We start from the raw sequence: 10,104 nt of genomic DNA, 5'->3' as shown, positions 1-10,104 counted from the left end.
GTGACCTTTTTTAATAATTGGGACTGCTGCCTACATCCATGGAACCATGGTGTCATTTGTCTGAAATTAGCCATTCTAGGTGCTAGTGCAGCAAGGCCCAATTTCAGCCTCTTATGTGCCATGCACAATGCTGGCTTCCTCACAAATACCTTTCCTACCAAGGTGAATACAGTCAAAGACAAGCCTAAGGTGACTTTCTAGCTTTCTTGGATGTGGTGAGGCCACAAATCTTGGGCTCAGGGTAGACAGTGGCAGCCTGGCATCCAGCCAGGAAGCAGTAGTGACACCTAATGATGGGCACCAGACCAAAGTGCTGGTAATGAGCAGAAAGGAAGAAAAGGGAAGGGAATGGTGTGATTCAAAGGCCAACAGACCTATTCTGGGCCTTGGCAAATGTTTCAGGGTGATGAGGGGCACCAAACCCTTCTGGCTTTAGGACAGGAATTCCTGTACCTGCAGGGCCACACTGTATTAGCTCTAAACCCAAAGCACTTCCCTAAGGTTACACCGTTAGCCAAGGAGGCAGTGATTTGTACTCAACATTAATAAAGCTCATAGGAAGACATAAACTCATAAAAGGTTTTGGTTCTCACCCATAAGTGATTTTCATTAGATGCCTTCATCCAGAGCCCAGTCCTTCACAGCCTGGGGATCAGATTAGCAGCCCATTAGGCTGACTGCAGGATCCAGGAAATCTTTGTCCAGGGACTAGGCCGGAAGATGGGCCTGAATGAGTCTGACATTTGAAACCAATCATCCTTACATTCCTTTATCCACCTCTTGCCCATCAGTGAGGATCATTATTCCCTTCTCTACTGGGCACACTGGCTAGAAAGCATCCTTCATGTCTAGCAATCTAGAACCACAGCTCAGGAAAGGACTGATGGCTTTCTGTATGTGATTCTACACAACCAGTGGAATTAGTGTTCTTGGTGCTTCAAGGGCACTGGAGGGGAGATGCTCAACAGAGAAGCTAGCAAGTTAACCAATTTTAATGGAACCAAGTAATTACACAATAAAATTTTATATTCATCCACCAAAAAACATCTTGCAACCTTTGGAAATTGTAGAAAGAAAACAGTGGGAGGCATATCCTTGTGGAGGGTCTCCGGTTGTAACTGGTGATTAGTATTTTGGTCTTTTGACTTCAACCCTGCAATGGAAGGAGAAATGGGGTCAGCATAAGATCAATACACTAAGCAATTCCCACCAGTCCCCCAGAGGAAAAATAATGCTGCTCACCCATCAGCTTCCATCTTCTTCCTCTTCTCAATGATCTGCAAAAGGAACAGGATACTCTATCACCGAGCTGCCCATCTAAGCTCACCTGAGGCCCAAGGCTGACCTCTCATTTCCATGGCTCTCCAGCCCCTTACCTGTTCCTGAATCTGTAGGCTAATGTCTTCTCCCAGCTGAAACCCTCCCACCCAAGGGGCCATCCTACTTACTGCACTAATCTTCTTCCACTGGCGATCAAGCTCTGCTTTGTCATTGGTTTCCTTGAAGCGCCTGGTTTTCCGCCCTTCAGACATTTTGATACCATACTGGAATGCAGCCCTGAAAAAAGCACAGTTGGGAAAGAATGCATCAGAGACTGCATAGCAGTGGCGAGGTTTCCCCAGGGTTATGTGGGCAAAGAACTTAATTGGGAATATCTCAGCCAGGCCATACCCTCTAACCTTATGTGCACTATTCCACCAAATCCCCACACCCCTCCTCACACCCTGCCCATATTCAGTACCGACTCACTTGGGCAAAGCCTCTTTGTTGTTCATATACTCGCTGTATTCTTCCTGGGTATCAAAGTCCCAACGGCCTAAGGGCCCCTTCTTGTTACCCTGTTGCAGGACAGAATGGAGGGATGGGGAAGGAAGAGATGTCAGTGATAATGAAATTTCAGCCCTTGATTGAAGCCAGACTCTCCCATAATCCCAGGTTCCACAATTCATAAATCATACCCTGATATGTAATAATAAATGCCTATTACATACTATGTGACAGGCATTATTCTGTACACTAAATGCATCATCTCATTTAATTCTCATTAAAAAATCTATGAAGAGGGAACTATACTTCTCTCCATTTTCCTGATGAGGAAATTGAGGCATAAACAGTAAAAGAACTTGGCAAGTTCACAAAACTAATAAATGGTAGAGGCAGGATTAAACAAGGCTCCAAGATTAAACTATGCTATTTCAATACAAAGAACTGAGGGGAAGCATAGAGATTTCTTCACTATTAGTGGCATTAGTGGTTTTTTCTTTTTAATTTTGCTTAAGACTTAGAGGAAAACTTCAATCCCGGCTAGAATAAAATTTAGTTATTTTCCAAAGACTGCAATTTTTTCTGCCCTTTCTACTTATGCACTGATGCTTGCTTACTGCCTACCATGGGAATCAAAGCCTGGCACTTTGCTATACGAAATAAAAAATAGATTTTTGACCCTATGTCATTTGATCTTGTGCAAAGACTCTGAAATAGTTAAGCTGCTCATGACCCTCAATGCTGTTGTTTCTACTGCTGCAACTAAAGGAGGGTGGAGCCCAGTAAATGAGATAGATTTTTTAGGAGTGGGGAAGGAGATATGTGTAAAAAAAAATAAAAAATAACTACCCAAAGGCGCCCACCATCCTTCTAACTACATACCTGGTCCATTTTGCTATAATCCACCTCCTCATCACTATCCACAGCCATGTCATCCATCCTAAGGAGAAGCAAGAGTTAAACAGTTAAACACACTGACCCTATGCTTCATCTGGAAACCTACCCGACTAAGAGGCTATCTGCATAGGAATGACCACCCCCTTGACCTCCCACTCAAAGCCTAATAAAATAGTTCATCCAAGTAAGAAGTAGCCTTGGACCAGGTGCAGTGGTTCACTCCTGTAATCCCCACACTTTCAGAGGCTAAGGCGGGCAGATTACTTGAGGTCAGAAGTTCAAGACCAGCCTGGCCAACATGGTGAAACTGCATCTCTACTAAAAATACAAAAATTAGCCAGGTGTGGTGATGAATGCCTGTAGTTTCAGCTACTTGGAAGGCTGCGGCAGAAGAATTGCTTGAACCTGGGAGGCAGAGGTTGCAGTGAGCTGAGACCGCACCACTGCACTCCAGCCTGGGCAACAGAGTGAGACTCTGTCTAAAAAAAAAAAAAAAAACCAAAAACAAAAAAAAAAAGTAGCCCTGGAACTTAGCAAATCAATTTCCATTTCACCCCCAACTTGTTCCCCAATCATCCCAGCCTCCTTCCTTAACCAGGTTTCACATACGTAGCTGGGTAGCACTCTGCATAACTGTTGGACATGCCAAAGAAATCTCCCAGCTGCTTTTTGTCTTCTGGCTTCTTCAGCATATGCTATGTTAAAGAAAACACTAGACAAGATTCCACCTATTGCTGTAAAGCTTCAGCCAGGAGGGACCAAGGGCTAGAAGCCCCAACATGAAAATTATGAGAGGACTGTCAGCTGTTACGGGTGCTCTGGGAAGGAACAAGGGATGGTTTCATTCTGTCAAAATTCAGCATAAAAGGGAAGGAGTGGGGTGGGGCAGGAGGGAGCAGGGAGGCAGAGGGGGTTGGAGTAAACAGATCAGTTCTCTGGAACCCAGGAACACATTAAAATAAAGGATATGATTCTGTGCCTTCCCAGCCAGTAGACCCAGCAAACTTTTCATTGATGGACTTGATCAACTCCTTGGCAGACCCAGGTCCTAGGAGAAAAGAGAACTCTGCCCAGACCTTGAACTGAGGCTCTCACAACCTCCTCCCCACAACACACTTAAGAAACATTTTTTTTTTTTTTTGAGACGGAGTCTTGCTCTGTCACCCTGGCTGGAGTGCAGTGGTACGATCTCCACTCAGTGCAAGCTCCGCCTCCTGGGTTTATGCCATTCTCCTGCCTCAACCTCCTGTGTAGCTGGGACTACAGGCGCCCGCCACCACGCCCGGCTAATTTTTGTATTTTTAGTAGAGACGGGGTTTCACCGTGTTAGCCAGGATGGTCTTGATCTCCTGACCTTGTGATCGCCCGTCTCGGCCCCCCAAAGTGCTGGGATTACAGGCGTGAGCCACCACGCCCAGCCTAAGAAACATTTTTTAAGGCATAGAACCTGTTTGTCTGACAAAGTCTTAAACAAACTCCAATAAATAATGAGTTACTCTGGTTAAGAGTAGGGTAGGGTATCCAGAACATTCCATACTTGACCTCTACCTCATCTCCTCAGAACCCCAGGGCCACAGGAATTATATCTAAGACCAAATATGCCCTGCCATGGCCCAGGAAGGTGGAGGGAACTCCACCTATTCCATAAAGCAAGACACGGTTCTTACGAGAACCCAGAACCAGGAAGTCCCCAAATCCTTCTGTTGCCAGCTCTGAGCCGTAGGTCAAACTCTCAGCCCAGGGGAAAGCAGGACTGCTAGAGCAACTGTGAGATGCTGTGGATACAACTCACCTTTGTCAACATCCATGGGCTGGAAAGAACACAAAATGTAAGGTTAGTGTTACCATGAGAGATTCGTACTCATCCCTCCCCCAAGTTTGAATCAATTCCTTACCCAGCCTTACTCACATTTCCAGAGAGGGGCAACTCCATCATCTGGTACTAAGGGCCCACATCTCACCTCATCATCTACTTTTGGCTTCTCAAAGTAGCTGTGTCTCTTCTTTTCCTCTTCTCTCTCTCGGTCCCGCTCTCGCTCTCGTTCTCGATCTCGTTCTCGCTCTCGGTCACGGTCTCTGTCTCTCTCCCGATCACGCTCCCGTTCCCGATATCTCTCCCGCTCCTTGTCCCGAGGTGTCTTGGTTGTGGAGGGTACGTAATCCCCAATGTCTTCAAAAATACTGGGAAAATGGAGATCACTAGCTGGCCAAATTCACACACACACCTTCGCTTCCCCTGACCATTTCTCCAGATTCTCATGTCAACGCCTCCCTAAAATGCCAGACACAAGAAATGCAGAAACCCCCTCCCTCTGATCAGATGCCAGGGGCTAGGATACATACTTCATGTCCGCCTCAGGAGGTTTCTTGTCTTCTGTCTTCCCTGAAATTTAAAGAGGGGAGTCAGGAACATACTCCTCAGTTAATTTCCACTGAACTTCACCATCCTCTCCAGCTCTTAATGCCCTTTTAAACATCTTCTGTTTAAAATGTGGGTCAAGGCTGAGTGCGGTGGATCACGCCTGTAATCCCAGCACTTCGGGAGGCTGAGGTGAGTCTTGAACTTGGGGTCAGGAGTTCAAGACCAGCCTGGCTAATACGGTGAAACCCCATCTCTAATAAAAGTACAAAAAAATTAGCCAGGTGTGATGGTGGGCGCCTGTAATCCCAGCTACTCAGGAGGCTGAGGGAGGAGAATTGCTTAAACCCAGGAAGCAGAGGTTGCAGCGAGTCAAGATGGAATCACTGCACTCCAGCCTGGGCAACAGAACGACACTCATCTCAAAATAAATAAATAAATATAATAAAAATAAGGCCAGGAGCGGTGGCTCATGCCTGTAATCCCAGGACTTTGGGAGGCCGACGTGGGCAGATCACGAGCTCAGGAGTTTGAGGCCAGCTGGGCCAATATGGTGAAACCCCATCTCTACTAAAAATAAAAAAATTAGCCAGGCATGGTGACATGTGCTTATACTCCCAGCTACTTGGGAGGCTGAGGCAGAAGAATCACTTGAACCCAGGAGGCAGAGGTTGCAGTGAGCCGAAATTGCACCACTGTACTCCAGCCTGGGTGACAGAGCGAGACTCCATCTCAAAAATAAATAAATAAAATAAAATGTGGGTCAAGTGTTAGAGCCTTTTTAGAATTTGTCTAGGTTTTCTGGTTTTCACCAAAATACATCTTTAAAAAAATAAATAAATAAATGGGACACAAGCTACCCACTCTCCATCCCTCATGCTTCAGACCTGACCATTGCTTCTTAGGTAGATTAAGGAGACAGAATCTGGCTGTAATTGTCTCCTTGCCAATGCTCCAGTCCTCCCATTTTTCTCTGCTTCCCAGGAGCCTCTCAATATTCTGGAGACAGAAAGCTCCAGGAGACCTTGGTTTTACCACCAAATGCCCTCTGTGGGTAAGGTTTCTCTCTCTAACCCTCCAGGTACCTTTATCCTTCTTCTTAAGCTTCTTGTTACGGGTTCCCTGCCTCAGGTATGAAAGGATCTGGGTAAGCTTGCTAATGACAATGTCATTTGTGGTCAGTGTGGTCTGGGCCTGAAAATAGCAAGAAATAAGAATGTTAAACCACTGAGCAGGAATCTCTTCATTTATTCATTCATTCACTTAACAAACTAAAGACTGAATTACAATACAGTAGGTGAAGGGACGGAAAGGAAGTGCTGTGAAAGGATATTTCAGAGATAAAACATCCCTGCACAAAAGTCCTGCATCAAAAGTGAATCAAGAACATTCAAGAAAGGAGTCTAGAACATTCTAGAAAGGCCAGATGTTGCAGAGGCTCACAGGTACGGTAAAGATTTTGCTCTTTATCCTAAGAATGAGATACCACTAAAAGCTGCTAAACTGGGCCAGGCGCGGTGGCTCAAGCCTGTAATCCCAGCACTTTGGGAGGCCGAGACGGGCGGATCACGAGGTCCGGAGATCGAGACCATCCTGGCTAACACGGTGAAACCCCGTCTCTAATAAAAAATATAAAAAAAAAAAACTAGCCGGGCGAGGTGGCGGGTGCCTGTAGTCCCAGCTACTCGGGAGGCTGAGACAGGAGAATGGCGGGAACCCAGGAGGCGGAGCTTGCAGTGAGCTGAGATCCGGCCACTGCACTCCAGCCTGGGCAACAGAGCAAGATTCCGTCAGAAAAAAAAAGCTGCTAAACTGTAGTGAGACAAAAATTTACATTTTAATTTATTTATTTGGAGACAGAGTCTTACTCTGTCACCCAGGCTAGAATGCAGTGGCACAATCTTGGCTCACTGCAACCTCTACCTTCTGGGTTCAAGCAATTCTCATGCCTCAGCCTCCTGAGTAACTGGGATTACAGGCACATGCCGCCAGGCCTGGCTAATTTGTAGTAGAGATGGGGTTTTACAATGTTGGCCCGGCTGGTCTTGAACTCCTAACCTCAAGTGATCCTCACGCCTCAGCCTCCCAAAGTGCTGGGATTACAGGCGTGAGCCACTGCACCCAGCCAAACTGTATATTTTAGAAGGGTAGGGGAGGTAGGGGTGGTTAATAGGTAACAAAAAAGAAAGAATGAATAAGGCCTACTATATGATAGCACAACAGGGTGACTATAGGTAGGAATAATTACACATTGTAAAACAACTGAAAGAGTATAAATGGACTGTTTGTAACATAAAAGATAAAATGTTTAAGGGGATGGATACCCCATTTTCCATGATGTGATTATTATGCATTATATGCCTGTATCAAAACCTCATGTACCTCATAAATAAATATACCTACAATATACCCACAAAAATGTTTTAAAAAAATTATTTTTAAAGGATGAATTATATGGCACGTGAAGAACACCTCAATAAAGAGATAAAATAACAAATCAGAGTGAAAGTGTGGAAACCAATTAGAGTGGAAGTGAAGTGCAGAAACCAATTAGAAGCCTTCTTAATAGTTCCAGAGGCCTGGCGCAGTGGCTCATGCCTGTAATCCCAGCACTTTGGGAGGCCAAGACCGATGGATCACTTAAGGTCAGGAACAGCCTAGTCAACATGGTAAAACCCAGTCTCCACTAAAAATAAAATTAGCCAGGTGTGGTGATGAATGCCTGTAGTTTCAGCTACTTGGAAGGCTGCGGCAGAAGAATTGCTTGAACCTGGGAAGCAGAGGTTGCAGTGAGCCGAGATAGCACCACTGCACTCCATCCTGGGTGACAGAGTGAGAATTGGTCTCCAAAAAAAAAAAATAGCAATAGTTCTAGCAAATGATTATAGTTTAGAATGTTATTGGTGAAGAGGTAGAAAAGTGAATGGATTCAGCTGAGATTTAAGAGGTAAAAGTGAACAGGACTTAGTGACACAGTGGATGAGGGACATGGGGCAGAGGCCAGGCTGATTCCCAGGCTTGAGGCTCACACGATAGGCTCTTAAGATTCCATTCACTCACCTCCATGGTGGGGCAATCAGCCTTGCTGCGGATAAGAGTGGTGGGGATATCTGTGTCAGCATATTCATCATCCAGGTCTACCACATAGGCCATGCGGCCTGGCAGGAACAACTCATTCCGCTCATATGCTTTGCTCTTAAAAAGCATTCGGTAAACATTGCGGCCTACAATAAGAAGAGCAGCAAGTAGCCAAGATCTACAAGAACAGCTGTCACTTATGTGCTTACTCTGTGCTAGCCACCATGCCAAGTGCTATGCAAGCTTTGTTTCACTTAAGCTTTACAACAGCCCTGTGAAGTGGACATCATCCTTTTTACCGATAAGAATACTATGGCTGAGATTTAAGTAATTTACCTAAAGTCATGTATCTACTAAGTAATGGAGCAAAGAATGGAACCAGACAGTGTAACTCCAAAGCCTGGGCTCTTGTCCACTCTTCTACATTGCCTCTTCAAGGGCACTATGCACCTGTATTGTATTAAGTCTTGAGGAAGAAGGATGAAGTTTAAGGTAATATTGATGATGATGATGGAAAAAACAGCTATACTACCTGCTCAATATGATAGGCATGTTATAGATTTCATTTTTCTTCATCCCTACAATAAAGTCATGTGGTAAATAATAACCCAAGTTTTACAGATGAACAAACAGAAAGCAAAGTCAGTTGCCTAACATCATACACTTAATGCGGTTTCATCATCAAGGTTTAAACTCAGGTCTCTCCAATTCCAAATTTTGAACTTTTAATCACTAACCATGTTACTTCTTTTAACTCATAAGCCCCAAACTGAAAAATCTTTCAATGTACCTGAGGAGACATAAATGACATATGAAATAATTAAGTCCATGTCTGAGTCCTATTAGAGTATTTTATGGGAGTTAGTTGTGTTGGGGGCAAGAAAGACTCTCAGCTCTTTGGAAGGTCAAGGCAGGAGGATCACTTGAGCCCAGGAGTTTGAGACCGGCCTGGGCAATATACAGAGAGCCCCATGTCTGCAAAAAATAAAAATTAGCTAGGTATGGTGGCACATGCCTGTGGTGCCAGCTACACAAGAGGCTGAGTCCAGGAGGTCAAGGCTGCAGAGAGCCATGATCACACCACTGCACTCCAGCCTGGGCGATTAAGTGAGACCCTGTCTCAAAAAGAAAGAAAGAGGAAAGGAGGTTGGGGGAAAGGAGAAGCATATCCTTCCCAGAGCATTAAATTCCCTACAATTCACCTAGAATGCAGAGTCACTAGTATAGAAACTGTACTCACCCAGACGTGTTTTAAATTCAATTTTATTTTCAGGATCCTCATCTTTCCTGAAAAGACAAAAAAGTTTTATTTTTGCTAAATGTGCTCCAACTTTAAGTCCCACCTTTCTAAACTCTCAACCCTTCTGTAATATTTACTTACTTGGTTTCTTTCTGGGGCTTTTCCATCAGTTCCTCTTCCTCTTTCTCTTTGCTGGCAATCTCAGCTCGTACCTAACAGGAAAGCAAGCAGCGTTAGGACATTCAATCACTTTATATATTTATCGAACATCCACTATACCACACTGTACCAGGAACTAAGAATATAATATTAAACATGACAGATATTGTTCTTACTCTAATGGTGCTTACAACGGATGAGACAAACAATTTCAACAAAGTGCAATAATTGCTGTGGTAAGTGAAACAGAAGGGCTATGCAAAGGTACAGGAAGTGGGAGGTGAAGGGAGACACTTAACCACACCTGGGTGATCAGGGAAGGCTTCTCCAAGGAAATAAAATTTAGCCTAATACTTGAAGGATGAGTAGCAATCAGCTTTTCTTTTTTTTTAAAAAAATATGGAACGCTTCACGAATTTGCGTGTCATCCTTGCGCAGGGGCCATGCTAATCTTCTCTGTATCGTTCCAATTTTAGTATATGTGCTGCCGAAGCGAGCACGCAATCAGCTTTTCAGAGGGCCCACCGTTAGCCCTTCTTCTACTCAGTCTGAACTCTCAGGAATCTCCCTCCTCATCTTGCCAGACCCATACAAGAACATTCAGCAC

At 44.6% G+C, this 10,104-nt stretch overlaps 1 protein-coding gene across 1 annotated transcript; it reads right to left on the bottom strand.

The window, feature by feature from the left end:
* Positions 1 to 974: 974 nt before the first annotated feature.
* On the bottom strand, positions 975 to 9,565 carry IK (IK cytokine, down-regulator of HLA II). Its single transcript, XM_011939653.1, is given in 14 exon segments — positions 975 to 1,153; positions 1,243 to 1,277; positions 1,449 to 1,557; positions 1,750 to 1,838; positions 2,647 to 2,704; positions 3,271 to 3,356; positions 3,612 to 3,709; positions 4,454 to 4,472; positions 4,623 to 4,842; positions 5,005 to 5,044; positions 6,106 to 6,214; positions 8,081 to 8,244; positions 9,339 to 9,385; positions 9,480 to 9,565. Coding segments are annotated over 14 exon segments (1,128 nt in total). The 5' UTR covers positions 9,506 to 9,565; the 3' UTR covers positions 975 to 1,125.
* Between the last annotated feature and the right edge of the window lie 539 nt (positions 9,566 to 10,104).

This window comes from Colobus angolensis, unplaced genomic scaffold (genome assembly GCF_000951035.1).
Source record: "Colobus angolensis palliatus isolate OR3802 unplaced genomic scaffold, Cang.pa_1.0 Scaffold183, whole genome shotgun sequence".
Classification (NCBI taxonomy): Eukaryota; Metazoa; Chordata; class Mammalia; order Primates; family Cercopithecidae; genus Colobus; species Colobus angolensis.
This window is presented reverse-complemented; position numbering and strand designations above follow the sequence as displayed.